This window comes from Eretmochelys imbricata, chromosome 24, assembly GCF_965152235.1.
Source record: "Eretmochelys imbricata isolate rEreImb1 chromosome 24, rEreImb1.hap1, whole genome shotgun sequence".
NCBI lineage: Eukaryota > Metazoa > Chordata > Testudines > Cheloniidae > Eretmochelys > Eretmochelys imbricata.
The window spans coordinates 21,289,834-21,311,818 of NC_135595.1; the positions used below are offsets into that span (position 1 = coordinate 21,289,834).

Genomic DNA, 21,985 nt, shown 5'->3' on the forward strand with positions numbered 1-21,985 from the left:
AAGAGATGTGATGAAGCGGGATTGCTCTTAATGTTTCCTCTGAATAGTGTGGGGGGTGCCTCAGTTTCCCCTATGCAGTTCTTAAGTATCTAGGTGGTGGGATAAGGGTGTATGGTCGTTGCAGAGCCCTAGAGGGCAGGTGTGTGCAGGGGTCTGAACACAGAGAATGGCCGACACCCTGTTTCTGAGGGCCTGGGCCCTTCCCCCCTGCAAGGTGAGAGCCAAAGGACTGGAGAACAAAGGAATCAGGTGACCTCCTGGCTCTGGAAAGGGACAAAGCCCAGAGGAGGAGGAGCAGGAGAGAATTTCAGTTTGGGGCTGGCTGGGGACATGGAGTGAAGTGCAGACGTGGTTGTTTGGCTCACTGCCCCCCAAAATGGACCCAGCTGAGGGATCCTGTTCTCTGCACCTACAAGCTCTGTGTTAGACCATGTTCCTGTCGTCTAATAAACCTTCTGTGTTACTGGCTGGCTGAGAGCCACGTCTGACTGCGGAGTTGGGGTGCAGGACCCTCTGTCTTCCCCAGAAGCCCGTCTGGGCGGACTCGCTGTGGGAAGCGCACGGAGGGGCAGAGGATGCTGAATGCTCCGAGGTCAGACCCAGGAAGGTGGAAGCCGTGTGAGCTTTTTGCCCTGCAGACAGTCTGCTCACAGAAAGGAGACTTCTCCAGTGTCCTGACTGGCTTCATAGGGAGCAGTTCCAGAGCAACGCCCAGGGACTCCATGACACCTGCCCCCTTTAAGGAGGAGGGAGGCCGGGGCCAGCCATCCCTTTAAGGAGCAGCTGTTCAAGGGAGCAGCTGCCCAGCTGGGGAATGGTGCCAGGTGTCAGTTAGGAGCTACCCTGGAAAATGTGAAAACCGTGCTTTAGGCCCCGCCTAGGGGATGAGCGCAGGCAGATAGCTGGGGAGGGACCCCAGCTGCATCATACGGAGCCCCATGGAGGAGGGCTGCAGTGCCCTGAACTGTAGGGTGGGGGTGCGAGTCCAAGGATGAGGCAGGAGGTTGGTAGGAAAATCTCTCCAGCGAGGTTGGGGGCTGTTTTGGGGCTGGCTGAGCTCCCTGGAGCAGAGGGACCCAGGAGCTGGAAACCAGGGTGAAGTAGCAGCCCAAGAGGGTTGGGGCCTGACAGGCCGTGCTGGGCTGTACTGAGACAGAACAAATCCACCCCCAAGAAGGGGGGATGTTGTCCAAGTGCTTCTGGCTGTCAGCGAGTTAGCGGGACAATCAGGAGGGAACTGACTGCAGGAGCCCTGCAGGGTCACCTTGTGCCACAAGGGGGCACGCCTAGGACAGTGCTGCCACCCCCCCACGGAGATGGGGGCCTGTGTTGTGCTGATCATTGCACAGACCCCCCCTGAGTTTGGGTCCCCCCTTGTGCTGGGGGTGGCACCGGCCCCCTGAGATGGGGGTCCCCGGGGTGCTCGGTGCTGCACAGACCCCAGCCGAGATCAGGTCCCTGTCGCCCAGGGGCTGCAGACGCACAGGGAGATGAGATGGGCCCTGCCTTGAAGGGCTCACAGTCTAAAAGCCAAAGGCAGGATCGCTCTCCAGCTGGGAGCAGAGGCCCGGAGAGCAGCAGGGACTGGCCTACGGGCACCCAGGGAGTCACCAGCAGAGCTGGGAATCGAACCCAGAGGTCCAGGGTGCCAGCTTGGGGCCTGACCCATCAGGGCAGCCTTTCTGCTGAGGAGGTACAAAGCCCTGGCCCTGCCTCAGATCCAGCCCCAGGTGGGGCCTTTTCCCCAGGCGGCGCTGACTCTGATCTGGCCTCAGGGCAGGACTGTTGGCTGGTTCAGGGGTGTGGGGAAGGGACGTGGGGCTTTTCTCTATCACCACCCTTTTCCCTAACAGCGGAGCAGGAATCGGGGATTGGGCAAGTTACCCTGAGACAGCTGCTGACTCAGCGGGCACCTGATCAAGGGGCAGGTGGGGGTCTGGGATATTGGGATGTCGGTCTCCCAAGAAAGGTAACCAATTGCATTCAGTGGGATGTGCAAGGAGAAGCCACGCTTCTCAAGTCTCTGCTAGGGTGGGCATCACTCCCCTGACCCCAGGACTCCTGGGTTCTTTCCCTGGCTCTGGGAGGGGAGTGGGTATGGTGGGGGTGTTCGGGAGCCAGGACTCCTAGGCTCTATCCCCAGCTCTGGGAGGGACAGGGGGGTCTAGTGGTTAGAGTGGGAGGGGTCTGGGAGCCAGGGCTCCTGGGTTCTTTCCTTTAGCCTGATAGAGCCCCTTCCTGCTCAGGCCAGGTGTGGGGTGCTGGGGCCTTGAGGAACCAGCCCCCCCTCTATAAACCCATCACCGCTGATCATTATCCCAGCCGTCGGGGGGCTCCTGGCCCTGCCGGACTTGCGGGGTCCACAGGGGGTGCAGGCAGGACATGGCTGCACCCCAGACCCTGTGGGGGTCCGTTCTCGGCCCCTGCCGGGGGTCTGGGGTGCGGACACCCTGCTGTGCCCTGGACTGCGACTCCGCCACGGCGGGCTTGGGTCCAGGTCTGACTGCGGAGGGGGCTTTAGGGGCCGGGAGGCGCCTGACCCCCGAGGTGCCCCCGCTTGGGGATCCTCACCTGAGGGCTGGGGGGAGGGTCCGTGCCCGGGGGGGCTGAGGCGCTGAGTGCCGGGCTGGGGCAGGGGGGACTGAGCCCCGGTTGCTAAGGGCTGGGGGCGCGCGCGGGCAGGAGCCCCCCGAGTCCGCAGGCTGGGTGGGGGGAGCCGGCCCGGGGGCGGGGTGCCGGGCGGGGCGGGGCGGGGCTAGCGCTGGGGCCGGGCCGGGCCGGGCGCATGACTGGGCTGGGCTGGGCTCTGGCAGGCGGGCGCCGAGGAGACCGGGGCAGCGGTGCGGGGCAGGACGGACACAGCGGCGCCGGCCGGACAGAGGGACGCGGCCGGACACCGAGCCGGGGTCGAGCCCAGCGGGGCCCCCTGCGTCCCATGGGCGCGCCCCGCAGCCTCGTCTTCTGGTGCCTGCTGAGCGGTAAGGGAGGCATCCCCCCGATCCCTCCTGCGCCCCCCCATCCCGCGTCCCCCCTCCCCAGACCCCTTCTGCGCCCTCCGATCCCTCCAGACCCCCGATCCTCCCCTGCGCCCCATCCCCCTCCAGACCTCCCCAGTCCCCCCTGCGCCCCCCATCCTGTGTCCCCCCTCCCCATACCCCTCCAGACCCCCCGATCCCCCCATAGCCCCCCGATCCCTCCAGACCCCCGATCTCCCCTGCGCCCCATCCCCCTCCAGACCTCCCCAATCCCCCCTGCGCCCCCAGTTCCCCTGGTCCCTCCTGCGTCCCCCCTCCCGATCCCTCCTAACCCCTTGCATCCCCATCCTGCCTTCGCCCCCCTCACTCGCCCCCGATGCGCCCCCATCTCCAGGCTGTGCCATGCCCCCCCAATTCTGCCACCTCCCCCCTGTCCCGCGCCCCCCTCGGTCTTGCCCCCACCCCCGAACTCCGGCCCTTGGCATCTGCCCTCTCCCTGGCTAAACTTTCTCTGTTCCCAAGATGGCGAGGTTCAGGGAACCTGTTTCTCTGGCTGGGCGCCGGGAGGCGGGGGCGTAGCCTTCGGACTCTGCTCAACTGAAGGGGGGGGGGGTCAGTGCCTATTGTCCCCCCTCTGCCCGAAGGAATGTGGGGAATTTCAGCCCGCGGGGGGAACCTCTTTTACCCCGGCGGCTCCCCACACTGGAGCGAGCGGGTGGGGTCCTGGCCCCCCATTGTCCCGGCGTGGGGCTGTTGGGACATCCCTTGGGAGCTGTGAAAAGGGCTCGCAGCCCCGGGGCAGGACAGCGGCTGATGGCGCAGGGGGCCGGCTCTGCCTTGCGTCCGTAGCGTGGGTCCTGTGGGAACAGCTGTGTGAAGTCACCGGATCCCAGGAGAGCCTGGGGCGTTGGCGCAGGAGAAAGGTATCGCAGAAACTGTGGATCTAGGGGGAAAGTGAACTCCTACTCGGAGGTCTCTGAAACCGAGACTGGGAGCGACTCCGCTAAACTCACTCTGCTTTCAACTCCGTGTAAACACTAGGCTAACTAGGCTAGCGGAAGGCCCCTAAACCTGACGCCAGCCCCTCCCCCATGCTCCAGCTGGTGCTGGGACACCTGGGTTCTGTTGTTCTGCCCCCTGTGACACAGGCCTTGTCCATACTAGAAGGTTTCGCCTCTGTCGCTAACATGGCACCAGGATCGGCGATTCCTTGGCCCAGTCCTGCTCTGGGTGGGCCCCACGTTCTGGGTAGAGCTTGGTCCCTGTCCCGCTGAGCAATGGGACCCTGCAGTCCAGCTGGCTAGGACCCCAGAACCAGTGCCCCACCCCTCTGGAGCCTGCAGCGCGTATGGGAGTTCAGTTATACCTGGTATCACCACTTCCTGTTGTGCGAAGCAAAGTGAGCTCTGTGGGTGGCACCTTTATCCTGGTCTCACTGTCCTTGGTAGGCCTCACCCCCGTGTAACGATTCAGACTGGAAATAAGGTGAACCTGTTCATCTGGGGCGGGCAGAGAAGGAAACTAACCCTTGGCTGGAGCAATTCACAAAGAGGTATGGCAGGTTTTTAAATCAAGGTGGCAATTCTTAAATCTAGATGGGTTAAAAAATGCCTGGACTCCAATAGGAATGATTGTGGGGCAGGTCTCTGACCTGTGTCATCCAGGAGGTCAGGCCAGATGATCCCAAGGGCCCTTCTGGCCTTGGGATCTATCTTACTACTGGCTTCTAGCGGAGACCAGGTGTGCGCGTGCGTGTGTGTGTTTGCGTACACCACAGACATCTGCCAGCACAGCCGTGCCGCTCAGGGATGTGAAGGGGTCACTGTCCTGGGTGTGATTGTACGCGGGGGTTTAGTCCGGGCTGCCGCTAGCTCAGGGCAAGCTATGCTGGTGTGTGCGGCAGTCACACCCAGTTGCTGTGTCGATGCACCCCACGCCCGGGTCTTGGTTCCCAACCTGCAACATGAGGAGGTGCTCTTGCCCCTAGCTCACAGGAGTGGGGGGTCGATGTTGTGGGAAGCTCTGCTAAGACAGCAAAGGAGGCCATATAATGGCCGAGCACAGCCCTGTCCTTATTTCCTATGGGCTGCTCTGCCATTTTAGCTACAAACAAATCTTGCCTCTGAAGTCTTTTTTCCTTAGTCTAATCAGCCCCCCGGCTTTTCAAGGGAAACGGGAACTCCTGGGAAAACTTCATTTTCCTTGTGGGTTTTTGACAAAATGGATTGAAAATTTTCATGTTTTGGATTTTTCTGGGTTGACCTGGAGGGAAAACAGCAAAACAACCCACCCCAAAACCATACACCCCAGGAAACTGGAATTTTAGCTTGGTTGGAAAATGCTTTAGAACATAAGAACTGCTATAGTAGGTCAGATCAAAGGTCCATCCCATCCAGTATCCTGTCTTCAGACAGTGGCCAGTGCCAGGTGCCCCAGAGGGAATGAACAGAACAGGGAATCATCAAGTGATCCATCCCCTGTTGTCCATTCCTAGCTGCTGACAAACTGAGGCTAGGGACACCATCCTTGCCCATCCTGGCTTTGTGGAATGAAAACTCCTGACTGTTCTCCAGCACCTCCAGTTCCAGCATCTGTGCATTGGTCTGACCCCGCTTGGCTGCTCTGAGCATCCCAGCTATTCTTGTGGGACACATGCAGTGCAGCCGGTCCTGGCGTCAGTGTGACCTCTGCTCCCTCACTGCTGATGGAAATGACTTCAATCGTTGAAAGGGAGGGGAAGCCAAATTTAATGGACTCTGGGGCTGAAATGTGTGATGTCCCCATCACATGCACTGCCCCTGTGTATACAGGGGATGTTAAAATGGACCCTACACGCACGCGGCTCCTTTCTGCTGCACCTGCATGCGCTTGGCTTCAGCCCAGTGTGACTATTGCCCTGAGGCGGGTATAGCAGAGAGAGGGCCCCCAGCTGGCTGCCTGTCTCCCTGCTCTGGTGGCAGGCTGCTGGGTTGGGGGCCTGTACGGGCCCTGTCTAGGGACATGAGGCATACCCTCTGTGCGGGGCGGTTCTGCAGGAGGGTGGGGGCCTTTCGCGGTACACCCAGGTGCTCTAGATGTAAAATATCCTGCTGAGAAAGGCAGAGTGCGTGCAGTGTGCTTAGGGAACATTCTGCGGGCACAGGTCCTACTGGCAACTTGCAGTCACTGTGTGTACAGCTATGCTGTAGGGATACAGGTTGTGTCAGGAGGAGGGTGTGTAGGAATGTAGGGTGTGTATTGGGCACCGGGTGTGCCAGGGGGCACCCTGTGCTTAGGGAGTGCAGGTCTGCCTGCTTCAGGGGGGCCAAGTGCGCTCTAGCCCACAGGTTCCCAAACTGCTTTTGCTGCACTCTCCTTTGGAGTCTGGTGTCCCATGAAGGCCCCATCCCGTTGGGGAGGGAAACACGGCCCTTGTGTGGAGGGGAGAGCTGGAAAAGGAGGCCAGCCAGGTGGGATGGGGGGGTGCAAGAAAGAGTTCCCCCCACCCCTCCGCACCCACCAGGCAGCAGCTGCTCCAATGGCTCAGAGGGCTGGGCCCCACTGCCAGTCTGGGCTTTTGACCTGCTGGGCCTGGTTGCAGCACGGCACGGGTTTGGCACCATGATGGGGGCAGCTGGGCCAAACCTGAGCCACGCTGAGCCCTGTGTGCCAGCTTGTCATTGGGTGCCTCGGTCATTGAGAACCCCAGCAGCCCCACTCCCCTCCCCTGTCCACTCCCCTTGAGCCCAGCACACCCTGGCTGAGCCAGACACACAGAAAGGCAGGCTCAGGGCCCAGCCTGGAAGCATTAACCCCTTCCTCTCCTGCTGGCCACGTGGCCCTGGGAAACCCCCGGATGCTCCGATTCATCCTGCTCCATGAATCACACCCGTCCACCACCTCTGTTCTGGGTGCGTGCGTCTGTCTGTCTGTGTGCACTGGGGCAAACACTAGAGCTCATCCCAAAAGTAGCTATTTTCCTTGGGAAAGGCTTTGGGGGAGGGTTAAAGAGAATGGGGCTTTTTGAAAATCAGGGTTTTTTTAATCTATTTTCACCAAAAGTCGAGAGGAATGGTCAAACCCAGACATCGCACTGGGCAGCTTCTGGGTTTCGACAAAGTTGGGTTTGCAAAAATCCCATTTCAATGGGAGAAAACTTGCAGCTGGCCCTAGAGCTGTAGGAATGGCATGGCGACACCCCCGCCCCCAGTGCAGACTGGGTCAGAGTCCCCATCAGGCCCAGGTCCCGGTTTCCCCCAGCGCTGCACTTTTGCCTCCTCCTGCCTTGGTGATGGGGCAAACGTCTGTGGCATGTTCAGGCTGTACAGCAGCTCACCCCCATTTTGAGCTGGAGTGAATCCCGGGGTCCTGTCCACTGGTGGGATTTGAGCCTGAAGCATCCAGGAGCTTGCAAAGATCAGTGGACTTGGCTGGCCTCCCTGCGCCTCTGTGAGGTTGGGAACTGCCCCAATCCACAGATGGGGAAACAGAGGCACAGGGAGATTCAGTGACGTGTACAAGGAGCTGAGACTAGAACCCAGGCGTCCTGAGCCCCAGGTTAGCACCTCGCCCACGGGCCCAGCCTGTCCTTGGGCAGAGCCGGTGAGCCTGGCGTCATTTGTATTGTGACGGCACCTGTCCACCCCCATCATGCCGGGAGCTGCAGGGGTCCCGGGGGATGGTCCCTACCCAAAGAGCTCAGTCTGAATAGCCAGAGGGGATCGCCCTCCCCTCGCTACCGCTGGGATCGGAGGCCCAGGAAAAGGCAGCTGCTGGCTGGTGACAGAGCTGGTATTTCATGGCCCAGACTGTACCAATAGTTAGAAGCCAGACACCAAAGAGACCACTGTTGCCAGGGACGGTGCTGGAGGTTGGGGAGGCTGGGGGGCCATGACAGAGACGTTGCCTGCACTGACCCCTTTGCACTGGTGCCCTGCTACATTGGGACAAGCAGCCAATGCAAAGCCCATTGACTTTGTTTGCACTGGCCGAAGGGAGTGAGAGAGGCTGCAGGGAGCAGCTGCATCCCAGTACTGTCTGTCCCTGGGTACAACCCACTCCGTACTCCCCACTGTGCTGTGCTGTGCCCACCCCTGCCTCTGCACCCCCCTCCCACTCCCGCCTCTCTGTTCCAGCCCTAATCCCAGCTCCGCCCTGCCTTTGTCTCCAATGCGCCAACATTCCTGAGATACCCTGGCCAGGGGACGGCATGGCCACCTCCTGCATTAGTGGGGAATCGGGGCTGGGAGCCCGGACTCCTAGGTTCTCTCAATGGGTTGGTGTTTAGAGCAGGGGCTGTGTTGTAGCCCTGTTTGCTGTGTCTGGCAGTGGCAGCCATACGGGCCCTGATGTGGGGGAAGGGAGGAGGAACGGGCTTCTCAGTAATGAACTGAAGAGATGAGCTGTGAAGCGCTGTCTCTGCTCGTAGAGATCTCCTTGAACTGGGTGTCCCCCCGGGCCCTGCGGGACAGGGAGCGTAATCCTGGCAGACGTGCAACCCCCACCCTGTGCCGCAGCTGTGATGCTGCCTTCCTGGAAGTGACTCTTGGGCTGAGATGGGGGCTCATTGCAGCGGCACGGCAAGGGATGTGGCGGCATAATGTGAGGAGAGACTGCTCTGTCCTCTGCAGCTACAGTGCTGAGCCAGGACTCCCGGATTCTAACCCAAGCTCAGGGGGAGTGCGGTCTTGTGGTTAGAGCAGGGGGGCTGGGAGCCAGGACTCCTGGGTTCTGTCCCCGGCTCTGGCATTGTAAGATTAGCCAAGTGTCCTTCCTGCTTGTCCCTCGGTTTCCTGTCTGTAAAACGGAGATACCCGCCCTCCCCTTGTCGTTGGGCACCTGCCTCTCTGAAGTGCAGAGTTGCGTCTCATTGATCCTCCAGTGCTGGCCTTGGGGTGGCAGGGCTGTGACTGGCTTCCCAGGGAAGGGACTCAGGGAGCAGGGACAGGTCTGCCAGGTGGGGGATGTAGTCGTGGGGAGATTGCAGGGAGCCCCCCCTTCGGTTACTCTCTCAGGGGCTCCTGTGTCCCCCTGCTGACCTGCAGGCAGCTGTGCCTTCCCCCAGCCTATCACCTGCCCCCGCCCCGCACCCTCTGGCCTGCCTTCCAGGGGTTAGTTCTCTCCCCCACCCTGTCCGCAGTCTGGCACCAGGCAGATAGGGGAGTGGATGTCTGCTGCCAGGCCCCGTTCCACTGAAACCGCTTTGTCTGCCTGCTGTGACTACATCAAACAGCACTGCCCCGCCCTCACCATGCAGGGCAGCTTCCTGGTGGGTGACCTACTTCTCCCCTCCCCCATCATTTGCATGTGTTTAAAAAACGAGGGAGAATCTAAATTACCCCCGCCCCAGGGGCTGCTTGCTGCATCTTGTGGGTTATATTTATTAAGCCATATTGATTGGCCTGGCACACACACCCCATCGTCCCCTTCCCGGATTCCCCAGGGCTGCAGACTCTTCTCCTGCCAGTTGTGCTCCGGATTGGATGGCCTTTATGGTTCAGACCCTGGGTTCAGCTGGGTTCTCTCCCAGCTCTGGGAGGGGAGTGGGGTCCAGTTAGGGAGAGCAGATAGCGTGAAAAATTGGGACGGGGTGGTGGGTAATAGGTGCCTATATAAGACAAAGCCCAGAATATCGGGACATCTGATCACCCTAGGTCTAGTGGTTAGGGGTGGGGGAGTTGGGAGCCAGGACTCCTGGGTTCTCTCCCAGCTCTGGGAGGGGAGTGGGGACTCGTGGTTTAGAGTTGGGAGCCAAAACTCCTGGGTTCTCTCCCAGCTTTGGGCCACTGGGTGGCCATGGGCAAGTCACAGTCCTCAGGTGTATAAACAGGGGAGCTGTGAGGAGGAGCAGGGAGGTGATTTTACCTCTGTCTTGGTGAGACGGATCCTGGAATCCTGCGTCCCGTTCTGGGGGCGCCTGTGGAAAAGCTGAAGAGGGGGCAGAGACGAGCCCCAGAAACGATCTAAGGCTGGAGAAAAAGGTCTGATGGGGAGAGATGGACGCAGCGCAATCTGGTTGAGAGCTAACTTGGTTATGGGGTTTGAGCGCCATCCCGGGGAGAAATCCTGCGAGCTGCAGCCGCGGAGCTAGCAAAGGAAGGCAGAGGAGCCAGGGGCTGGCAGCTGCCGCCAGACAAATCCCAGCTGCGACAGGAGGCACCAGTCTGACATTGAGGTGGTCACTAGGGGAACAAACTCCCGAGGGCCGTGGCTCCATCTCGGACCCAGAGTGGGGGCCTTTCTGGAAGGGGCTTTTGCCAAATGCGGGTGATTGGGCTCAGTGCAGGGTCACTGGGTGAAACTTGCTGGCCTGCGATGTCCCCTCTGGGGATGGGGAATGGCCCCTCTGGCCTTAACATCTAGAAAAATGACCGTTGCTGTCTCGCATGGTTTCCTCACCTGTTGGATGTAAAGAATCTGGCTTACGCTGGTGGCTTGTATCCTGGAAAGGTTTCGAGGATCATCTGGGCATGAACTGGCAGCCATGCCATAGCTAAGGGGGAGTGAATGGGTCCCTGGGGTGTCTGGGCAGGAGAATAGCAAGCCAGAGCAGGGTGGAGGTGTTATCTCTGTGTACAAGATGGGTGAGGCCATCACTGGACACTGCGTCCGGTTCTGGTGCTGTAAACAAAGTGGGAAGGGCTCGGAGAAGAGAAGATTGATTCGGGGGCTGGGAAAGCGGCCTTTGCCCGTGCCCCTCCCTGCATTCAGCGTCTCCAGGGGAAGGTTAAGAAGTGGTCGGTCATAATCAGTGTGGGTTGCTTTGATCCGCTGCCTCTCCCTTCCCCAGACAGCAAACATGCACCAGGATCAGATGGCTCCTCAGGCCCTGATCGGAGCCTGGGCAGAGTGGCCTTGTTAAAGAGCTGGGATGAGACGTGTCACACCTGGGTTCTCTTCCCAGCGCTGCCAGACTCGCTGGATGACCTTGGGAGAGTCACTGCAGCCCTCGGTTCCCATCGGTAATGCAGGATAATGATCCTGCCTTGGTCTGTTGAGACTGGACGTTCTGGGAGTCTCTTCCCATGTCTGCAGCACCCAGTATGATGGGGACTTCTGATCTCGGTCTCGGGGGGCAGGAGTCCTGATTTCTGTTGGGGCCTCTAGCAATCAGAATCGTAGGACTGGAAGGGACCTCAAGAAGGTCCTCTAGTCCAGTCCCCTGCATTAAAGGCAGGATGAGGTATTCTCTAGATCATCCCTGAGAGGTGTCTGTCTAACCTGATCTTAAAAATCTCCAATGATGGAGATCCCACAACCGCCCTGGGCAATTTATTCCAGTGCTTAACCATTCTGACACTTAGGAATTTTTTCCTAATATCCAACCTAAACCTCCCTTGCTTCAATTTAAGCCCATTGCTTCTTGTCCTAGCCTCAGAGGTTATGAAGAATATTTTTTCTCCCTCCTCCTTGTAACAACCTCTTATGTACTTGAAAACTGTTACCGTGTCCCCTCTGAGTCGTCTCGTCTCTTCAGACTAAACAAATCCAATTTTTTCAGTCTTCCCTCATAGGTCATGTTTTCCAGACCTTTAATCATTTTTGTTGCTCTTCTCTGGACTTTCTCCAATTTGTCCAGATCTTTCCTGAAATGTGGCGCCCAGAACTGGACACAATGCTCCAGTTGAGGCCTAATCAGTAGAGCGGAAGAATTACTTCTTGTCTTGTTTACAACACTCCTGCTAAGACATCTCAGAATGATGTTTGCTTTTTATGCAACAGTTACACAATTTACTCATATTTAGCTTGTGATCCACTATGACCCCCAGATCCCTTTCTGCAATACTCCTTCCTGGGCAGTCATTTCCCATTTAGTGTGTGTGCAACTAGTTGTTCCTTCCTAAATGGAGTACTTTACATTTGTCCTTATTTAATTTTAACCTATTTACTTCAGACCATTTCTCCGGTTTGTCCATATCATTTTGAATTTTAATCCTATCCTCGAAAGCACTTGCAACCCTTCCCAGTTTGATATCGTCAGCAAATGTTATAAGTGTACTCGCTATGCCATTATCTAAATGATTGAGGAAGACATTGAACAGAACTGGACCCAGGGCCGATCCCTGAGGATAACAGGCATTAAATCTGTATTCGTTAAGGATTAGTGTGTCCTTTGTATAGCCATGGCTACGAGGGGCATGCAGACCAGGCTAAATGTGCAGACCAGTCTAAATGTTGTCTGAGCACAGTTGAGGCCGGGGAATGTGCTCAGCTCCCCCAGAGCCCTTTGGGGTGACTCCTTGCCCCCATCCCGGATCAGAAATCACTCCCTTGATATGGTTGGTGGCCAGGGAACTGGAACCTGCCTCCTGCCAGCCCATGGATGCTGCAAGTCTCGTGTTTGGTTCCCTGCATCGCAGCAGAGCTGGGAATGTGAAAGGCTCCTGTGTCTGGGCCCCTCTCGCTGCTGTTTCCTGTGCGGGCTGCTCACCCTTTGCAGTAGTGCCGAGAGGCTGTATTTGGGGGGGAGAAACGCATGATGAGACAGTCCCTGCCCCGCAGTCCTGAGGGCCTCAGTGCACGTTAGTGTCATCCCTGTGTTAACGCTCAGCTGCAAAGGGTGAATTGCCCGGTGTCGTTCCCTGGCCTGGGTTATTCATAGATTGTCCAAGCCAAAAGGGACTGTTGTGAATATCTTGTCTGACCTGCTGTGTGACGCCAGCCAAGAGGGCAAACTAGGTTAACCGTGGGCCCCCATCCATTCTTGTAGCTAGAGCTATTGGAACGGTGCTCCTCCCAAAGCTGGGATAGAACCCAGGAGTCCTGGCTTCCAACCACACCTGCTCTAACCCACTAAACCCCATTCCCCTCCCAGAGTCAGGGATAGAACCCAGGAGTCCTGGCTCCGAGCCCCTAACCATGGCCGGAGCGTCTCCTCCCCCATCTATGCATGGGGGTGTCTTGTCATCCTCTCTTCCCAATGTGTGTTTCCATCTGGCTGCTGTCCCACCCCGTGCCCCTGCCTCACACTGGAGCACCCAGCACTTCAGGGCCTTGTCTCCTCCCCCCGGCCAAGACGGGCACCTGGCACCTGAACTGCCCAGTGGGAAGGTTCCTTTTACATGTAACTTGCTTCTTACTGCTGCTGGAGCCTGTAGATCGCCCCGCCCCACCCCGTGGTGCGACGCGGAGCCAGCATTGTCCACAGAGCTGACTGAAGCAGCATGGGGGGTGGTGGGGGGCCGCTAGACCCCTCCCTGGCTCACCCGCAGTGGTGGGAATCTTATCTGGGTGCGTGAAGCTGGTGCGGGAATCGTGGTGGCTGCCAGGCTGGTCCAGCTGGAGACGCTTGTGCATTTGCAGCCCCGCTGCTGCTGTCTGGTCCTGTTGACTCAGCTGGAGGCAGGGAGAGGGAGAGTCAGACACAATCCTGGTCCCCCTTCTCTGTTTGCTGCCCCCTCCCAAAATGTTCCTGATGAGGAACAGGTGCCTCTTAGCACCACAGCTTGGGGGTGTGGTCCAGGCTGGCAATACCAGCTGCTTGTGTTTACCTTGTACCTGCTGTGCTGAGATGTGGCTGCTTCTGGGGTGGGGTGGCGCACGGGGGCTATTTTTACAGGGCTCTCTTACCTGGCTCTGAGATGCACCTCTGGGCTGTGGGGCCCATTTAACAGCAACACAACAGTGCTAGTTAGCAATGTAGATTTGAGAAGGGAAAAGAGGGGGATTTGGGTTAGAGACTGTAATTATAAAGCCAGGAAAAAGGGGATAACCAAGCCCCCTACTAAGTCCAGGTTGATCTCAGCTCAGTCGGGGTCTCTGGGAGCTTCCCCGAGCAGTGGAGGATATAATGCAGCTCTGCAATTACCCTCTGCCTCCTCCTTTTCGGTTTCAGGTTTTTGTTTTTCCCCTCATGTAAAACTGAATTTTTAATGCTCCCGCCTCACGCTCGATCTGGTTTCTTATTAAATTAGGGGCCGCTTCATTCACGCTCTTAGAATTAGACTGACTGTGGCGCACAGCTCGAGAGGGCTCTGTCGCTTCCCATTACGGGTAGGGGGTCTGCGTGCCTGGCTCGCTGGGATAATGGTCCTCGCTGCGGGACGAATCCTAAGAGAGGGCTCTGAAAGCCGGAGCGGAGAGGGGTTTGGGGATGGGTGCATTTGCCAGGCTAGTCCCTCAGCAGCTATGGCTATTTTTAAAAAGTGAAACAGTCTGTGTGTCTGTCCCATTGGTGGTCTGTCCTTTGTGTGTCTCGGCCCTGTGGCCGTCTGTCCTTTGTGTGTGTCTTTCTCTCTCGCAAAGATCCCTTAGCTGGCTGGGAACAAAAAAACCCTTTTCTTCTGCAGCAAAATCATCAGGCAAAAAATCTGCCTGGAGCCTTTTCCTCTCTCGTTTATCAAACTGATCTAAGTGGAGTGCAGGGATGGTGCAATTAGGGTTTGTTTGTTACACAGGGCTGAGGGGCCCCACTCCCCCCTCATGCCGGGTGCTGCACAGACCTCGCCCTCCCAGCCAAAATGCAGTGGAGGGGCTGGGCGTGATTGGGGGCGGGGGGCAGTCCTGTTGGGTGCTGTATAGGCTCCCACTAGCCGAGATCAAAACGAGTCCCCCCACATTGTGCCGGATGCTCTGCAGCTGCCCCCAGCCATATCAGGGGCTCCCCCATTGTGCTGGGTGCTGGCCCGCAGGCTGAGATTGCAAGGGCCCCCCCAGTCAGGCATGGTGCTGTGCAGACACAGAGCTGGGCGCAATCCTTGGCCCAAAATGTTAGCCGTCTAAGTGGCCAAAGGCAGGATCATCTCCCCACGTTACAGCTGGGGAGTTTGGTTCTGGGCGACGCAGGAACTGGCCCTGGTCACACAGGGAGCCAGCAGCAGGGCTGGGAAGTGAACCCAGGTGTCCTGAGTCACAGTTTACAACCCGGGTTTTCTTTGGAGGGGCTGAAGAGGGGAAATTGCAGCTCAAAAGGTTCTGGTTCGGCAGAGCTAGCGGAGGAGGGAGCCACAAGGGAAAGTAGTGTATCCCACAGCCAGCCTGAGACAGGGGCCCTGGGAGAAGAGTGGGGTCTAGTGGTTAGAGCCGGGGGGTGGGTGGCTGGGAGCCAGGACTCCTGGGTTCTATCTCAGCTCTGGGAGGGGAGTGAGGCCTATTGGACTGGGAGGGTGACTGGGAGCAGGACTCCTGGGTTCAGAGGGACCTAGACAAATTGGAGGATTGGGCCAAAAGAAATCTGATGAGGTTCAACAAGGACAAGTGCAGAGTCCTGCACTTAGGACGGAAGAATCCAATGCACCGCTACAGACTAGGAACCAAATGCCTCGGCAGCAGTTCTGCAGAAAAGGACCTAGGGGTTACAGTGGACGAGAAGCTGGATATGAGTCAACAGTGTGCCCTTGTTGCCAAGAAGGCCAATGGCATTTTGGGATGTATAAGTAGGGGCATTGCCAGCAGATCGAGGGACGTGATCGTTCCCCTCTATTCGACGTTGGTGAGGCCTCATCTGGAGGACTGTGTCCAGTTTTGGGCCCCACACTACAAGAAGGATGTGGAAAAATTGGAAAGAGTCCAGCGGAGGGAAACAAAAATGATTAGGGGACTGGAACACATGACTTATGAGGAGAGGCTGAGGGAACTGGGGATGTTTAGTCTGCAGAAGAGAAGAATATGGGGGGATTTGATAGCTGCTTTCAACTACCTGAAAGGGGGTTCCAAAGAGGATGGCTCTAGACTGTTCTCAGTGGTAGCAGATGACAGAACAAGGAGTAATGGTCTCAAGTTGCAGTGGGGGAGGTTTAGGTTGGATATTAGGAAAAGCTTTTTCACTAGGAGGGTGGTGAAACACTGGAATGCATTACCTAGGGAGGTGGTGGAATCTCCTTCCCTAGAAGGTTTTTAAGGTCAGGCATGACAAAGCCCTGGCTGGGATGATTTAGTCGGGAATCGGTCCTGCTTTGAGCAGGGGGTTGGACTAGATGACCTCCTGAGGTCACTTCTAACCCTGATATTCTATGATTCTATGTTCTATCCAGGCTGTAGTGTGCTGAGCCAGGCCAGCCACAGTGATTAAAGTATGACCAATTCTCTCCCCGTCCCTGTTCAGTGCGTGGAAGCCTCCCCAGCTCCAATCCCTCTGTCCTTTACTCTCTGCTGACCCAGGCATGTTGCTTTCCCTTTTCTGCATTGTCTGGGTGTATCTCTGGGTGTGTGTGCAGGAAACAGTGTCCCATGTCCTCCCAGCCAGACAGGAAGGCAGCTGTGGCAGGGACAGTAGGTTACTGTCTGTGAAGCAGAGGAGGTGGCATCTTACCCAGCAGCCTGGAAATGCGGGGAGAACTGGGCTGCATTGCTCTGAGCCGTCTGCTATCCTCATCTCTGTAGCAGGGGACATGCGGCCTTTGTGTGCGTGGGCTGGATTTGCATCCATGTCCCCCAAATCTCTGCCCAGATACCACGCTTTGTGTGCCCCCAGCCTGGATGGACACAGGCTCGCAGCTCTGCTGGAGGAGGAGAATGGGCCAGTTCTTAAGGGGGCTGGACTGGGAGCCAGGACTCCTGGGTTCTATCCCAGCTCTGGGAGTGGAGCAGTGTCTAGTGGTTAGAGCAGGGGGCTGGGAGCCAGGACTCCTATGTTCCGTTGGTAGCTTTGCTGCCAACTCACTATGTGATGGTGGTGAGTCATTTACCAGCTGTGTCTGGTGAGTAACAGGTGTTTTCTGAGATACGAAGCATTTATTAGCGACAGTGTTTGGTTCCTCCCCCTGGGGCCAACGGGGAGCTGCTGCCATTGACGGCACCAGGCCTGGGACTGGCGCAGGGCTGTAGTACAAGATATTGGCCAGTTCCTGTGGAGCTGTGGGCCAGGTTGGGGTGGTGGCCGTGATCTCTCAGATGCAGGCCCAGCTATGGGATAGGTGGGGCTGTGTGTATGAGAGTCATACTAAGGGGGAATCCCCATCTGGGAGCAGCAGCCAGGGGGTTGGCTGGCTCAGAGTGGGGTGGGGAATGGGATTCAGGGCCTTTCCCGGGGTGGGGGACTGGCTGGCTCAGGGAGTGAGGCACGGGGCTGTTCTTATCCGTGGGGTATTCTAACTCTTGCAGTGGTCTGGGATGGGGTGTGTGTGAGGGAGGTGGTGGCTGGCAGGCCCTGTACCGCTGTCTGCATTTGGAACAGGGTTCAGGACTGGTGTGAGGAGATAAGCTGCAGCTTTGGGGCAAATCCAAACCACCAGGACACCCACAGAGGTGCACGTCTTCAGCTGAAGGGAGGTGGCTGTGAGTGGTCCTGGGCCCCGGGGCACTGGTACTGCTGCAGCTGGGGGCCTTTGGGGCTAATCTTTGTCGGGGCCCTCTGACCTCAGACCCAAGGCTCTTACCTGCTTAACTGGAAGCAGGCAGCTCCCGATTTGCAGCGCGTGTCCCCCTGGCTGGGGGTTCATGAAATCGGGTCAATGTCTTGGGCACGGGAGGGTGAAGCCGAATCAATGGAAGTGGCTCAGATAGCGAAGTCCGAGCCGGACCGGCTTCAGCAGCCTGAAAATGCACTGTGCCTTCAGCCTGCATCCCTGTATGTGTAAACACGCCGTCTGTATGGATACAGCCACGCAGGTAAGGGGGGAGCAGGGATGTCCGCATGGAGATGGGGTGTGGAGATGCACACTGGGGGCGGGGCTGGGGAGATCCAGCGCTCTGCCTGACTTGTGCTGCTGTTGTCATGACTCTTGTGCTGTCTGATGTTTCCTCATAAAGACCCAGCTCCCAGGATCATGTGATTTATTTGAGACTTGCCGCTTTTGTTTGGAAAAAGTCCATTCTGGCTCTCCTGGCTGGCAGGGTGGGGTGTCAGGAGACAAGAAAACAGCTCAAAAAGCAGAAGGCAAAACCAGCCAAATCGGGGCGGGGGGAGGAAGAGTTTAAGAAACAAAAACAATGGGTCTTATGTGGCCCTGAGTCATGAAAATTTCAGATTAGTGACTGTACAGGGAGAGGTGGAAGCCTTTGTGTGAGAGAGTTGGATGGGCGTGTATCTGTGCATGCCGGTCTGGGGCTGTGGATAGAACGAGTCAGTCTGTCTGTGCTGGAATACAATGGCACATTGGACAGACAGATGGCCGGGGGAGGCTCCCAGACTCTGCATGGTTCTCCTTGGGAGAGCAGCGCTGTCTCCGGTTAGCGGGATGAACAAATCGGGTGCAAGGGGGCCTGTTAAATGGAGTGCGTTTGATCAGCACCTGTAGCAGCATTCAGCTGGCTGGGCTAGAAACCTTCCCATGTCCCACGGCTGGCAGCCTCTGCCCAATTCTCCCTCGCTCTGGATTGGGGCGCGGGAGGGTGATAGCGCTTTAAACTGCACGCTTGCTCTTTTACGAATTCATGGCAGCACGGTGGAAGAGATCTTCATTTGGTGCATCCCTGACGGGATGGGGCGTGGGGCTATTTATACAGGGACCCCTTGCCCAATGTTGGGGCTCCCAGCTCTTCCTTTGGGGAGACAATTCTCCAGCCTGATCCATCTCTCTGTTGTGATATTTTTCCATGGTATGCAGCCTAGCTTTTCCCTTTTCTGAACCGGCCCCAGTTGTCCCTTGGCCTTGTCTATATGCAGAGCTGCACCTCTTTAAGGTCTGGGTTTAAAGGGATTCAGGTAACTGGTGTAAATGGCTCTGTGGACACACTGGGTTGGCTGGAGGTGGGCTTAGGTCTAAGCATGCAGTTGGACCAGTTACAAAGCTGCCGCATTCAGTTCTATCGGAGCAATTCCCTGTGCAGCCCTTGCCCAGGCATTGTTACTTGGGCAAACGACCCAGGAACAGGCGCATTCGTACAGGGCTCTGCGTGCCCCAAACCCATAGAGTTAAACCCGTGGGCAGAGAAGAGCTGCAGAAATGATCCGAGGGCTGGAGAAAATGCCTTGGAGCGAGACTGAGCGTGCTCGGTCTGGCTAGTGTCTCACAAGGGTCACGAGGTGCAGGGGTCGGGGGGTCGAAGTGGTTTCCATCACATGCAAAGTTTACAGTTTGGTTCAGTGGCTCTTGGCACGCCCCTCTACACGCTGCTCCAACGCCCCTGAGGAGGTGACTGTCCCAGGCGCTGAAAGGCTCTCTGAACCGAGCGGAGAAGCAGAACAGGAGCCAGTGATGGGACAGTAAAGCCAGACATGGTACAACTGGAAACAAGGCACCAGTTCTGAGTGGATTGGGAGGGACTCCCATGGGAAGTGGTGGGCTCTCGCTGAGAGGCGGGTTTGTGCAGGGGGACTGCGTCGAATTCCCTGGCCTGTGCTATACAGCAGGTCAGACTGCAAGCACAAACAGTCCCTTCTGACCTGAATCGCCCTGGATCTGTGGGTACAAGGGTCCCGGGCAGGCAGGAAAAGCAGGTCCATAGGTGGAGAGACCATTAGATCATCTAGTCAGACCCCCAGAATAACACCTGCAACTTAAATGGCTCCTATCGGAATTATCCCCCCAAACCCATCTGTAACGCTCTGGGGTTCAGGCTCCCAGCCTTCCACATTTCCTTGTCAGAGGGGCATCCCTAGTGAGGAGCTGGCCATCTCTGGGCTGCAGGGGCTTGGAGCTCAGTGTGGGATACTCATGGGGGTGTGTCTCTCTTGTTCTCCCCCTACAATCACTAACCAGCTCAGTCTCTCTCTAGGCTGTGAATCAGGACATTTGGATCTGTCTTGGATCTCTCCTGGCTCTGGGAAGGACGTGGGGTCTAGTGGTTAGAGCTGGAGGGCTGGGTTCTCTTCCTGGCTCTGTGAGGGGAGTGGGTTTAGTGGTCAGAGCAGAGGGGCGGGGAACCAGGACTCCTGGGTTCTGTTCTGGCTCTGAGAGGGGAGTGGCGTTTAGTGGTCAGAACAGGGGGGCTGGGAGCCAGGAGTCCTCGTTTCTAGCTCTGGGAGGCGAGTGGGGTCCAGCGGGTCAAAGCAGGAGGGTCTGGGAGAGCAGACTCCTGGGTTCCGTCCCAACTCTGTGAGTGGCATTGGGTCTAGTGGCTGTCCCTGTCCCACTAACTGGCTCTGTCTCTTCCCCCCACAGTGGTGCTGACCCAGCGGGTGAAGGTCCGGAATGAGGTCACGGGCTATGTGGGCGACGAGGCCACGCTGCAATGCCTCTTCCCCACAACCAGCTCCGACGTCAAGGTCAGCCAGGTTACCTGGATGAAGGAGATGGGGGGCAAGAAGCAGAACGTGGCTGTCTACCTCCCGGACCACAAGCCCAACTTCCCCTTGGACAACAGCGGCAGAATCCGGTTTCTGAACGTCTCCCTGCAGGACGCCACGCTGATCATCCAGCCCCTGCGCATGGGCGACGAGGGCACCTACATCTGCGAATTCGCCACCTACCCTCATGGCAACGAGGATGGGGTCACCACACTCAGCATCCTGGGTGAGGGGGTGCCCCAGGCAGGGAACTGGTTGGGGGGGAATGTCACATGGGGCCTTCCCTTCTAGGGTGTGCCAATCCCACCCAAGGGCATGGGACTGGCTGGGGTGGGGGTTGGGGAATGAGATACAGGCCTTCCCTTCTGGGGGGGTGTGGGGCTGATGGTTTGGCCTGCAGGTCCCATCTTCTTAGGGAATGGTCTGTGGGATGCCCCTGGGATCAGATGCAGCCTGCGCCACTCCCAGGGCAGGGGAAGTGGTGAAATCGGTGCCTCGGGGTTCCTCGTTCCTGTGTCTGACATGGGCAGAACTGCCTGTGCTAATTGCTTTAATTAACGACGGGGAAAGCATAGTTAGGCACGGCTACCAGGCCGCCCTGGGAGAAGATCTCGTTGGGCAGCTGCTGGGAACGGGACTTTCAGCGACAGGATCTTGGCAAGATGAATCCGGGGAGCTGGGACTCGGGACTCCTGGGTCAGCTCCCATGGAGCTTGGCGCGACGGCGCCCCCGATCTTGGCTGGAGGAGCCTGGGGAACGCCACTGGCTAACCCTGCCCTCTGGTCCCCCCAGCCAGGCCCACCAACACGGCGGAGTCGCGGAAGGTGGTGGCGGGTAACGCCATGATCCCGGTGGCCGTCTGCACCTCAGCCAATGGCAAACCCCCTGCCCGCATCACCTGGATCGCCACCCTTCCCGGCAATTTCAATGCCTCCGAGGTGGCCAACGGAGACGGCACCGTCACTGTCACCAGCCAGTTCAACATGGTGCCCACGGCGGTGGCAGACCAGGAGCAAATCACCTGCGTCATCAGCCAGAGGACACTGACGGAGCCGGAGAACATCCCTGTCACGCTGTCCGTGCTGTGTGAGTGCGGGGCCCGGGGCTCCTGGGTCCCATCCGCGGCTCTGGGGGGGAGTGGGGCCTAGAGCAGAGGGCCTGGGAGCCAGGACTCCTGGGTTCTTTCCTGTCCCTGGTGGGGGAGTGGGGTCTAGTGGGTTAGAAGGTGGGGAGGGGCTGGGGGCCAGGACTCCTGGGTTCTCTGTCTCTGGGACAAGGATAGCTTGGGCCCCAAAGGCAGGCGGTAGGGTCTGACTGGCCCCTCTGCTTTCTCCACAGACCCCCCGCAAGTCACCATCGAGGGCTATGATGACAACTGGTATGTGAGCCGGAATGAGGCCGTGCTGAGATGTGTGGCCAAAGGGAACCCCAAACCCACCCATTACTCCTGGAGCACGTGAGTCCCTGCACAGGCCCATGGGGGAGGAGATGCTGCTGTTAGGCCCCCCCTCCCCACCCCCAAAACACACTGGCTGACTCCTAGATTGGGATCTAGTGGGTTAGAGCTGGGGGGCTGGGAGCCAGGACTCCTGGGTTGTATCCCTGGCTCTGGGAGGCAAGTGGGGCCTAGTGGGTTAGAGCAGGGGGGGCTGGGAGGCAGTGTTCCCTCTCATTTTTCCCACCCATGTGCACATGCACAAAACAAAATTCATGTGGTGGGAGTGGGGCCGAGGGGTTTGGAGTGTGGGAGGGGACTCTGTGGTTGGGCCAGGGATGAGGGTTCAGGGCTGGGGCTCCGGCTGGGAGTGCAGGCTCTGGGATGGGGCTGGGGATGAGGGGTTTGGGGTGCAGGCTGCCCTGGGGTTACGGCAGGGAGAGAGGGTCCTTGGCTCTGGGAGGGGAATGAGGTCTAGAGGGTTAAAG

The 21,985-nt window shown here is 58.0% G+C and overlaps 1 protein-coding gene across 4 annotated transcripts in view; it reads left to right on the forward strand.

Moving 5' to 3' along the window:
* The first annotated feature begins 2,769 nt into the window (after positions 1–2,769).
* The window catches only part of NECTIN2 (nectin cell adhesion molecule 2), a 42,207-nt gene continuing 22,991 nt past the window's right edge, over positions 2,770–21,985 (forward strand). For 3 of the 4 annotated variants that reach the window (XM_077841731.1, XM_077841734.1, XM_077841732.1), the window contains exons 1-4: positions 2,770–2,978; positions 19,937–20,287; positions 20,855–21,148; positions 21,401–21,518. In XM_077841731.1, coding sequence (XP_077697857.1) covers positions 2,786–2,978; positions 19,937–20,287; positions 20,855–21,148; positions 21,401–21,518 — 956 coding nt within the window. In that variant the 5' untranslated portion in view covers positions 2,770–2,785. Of the gene's footprint in view, positions 2,979–16,979; positions 17,502–19,936; positions 20,288–20,854; positions 21,149–21,400; positions 21,519–21,985 lie in introns of those variants that run through there. The other variant, XM_077841735.1, reaches the window with a different exon arrangement.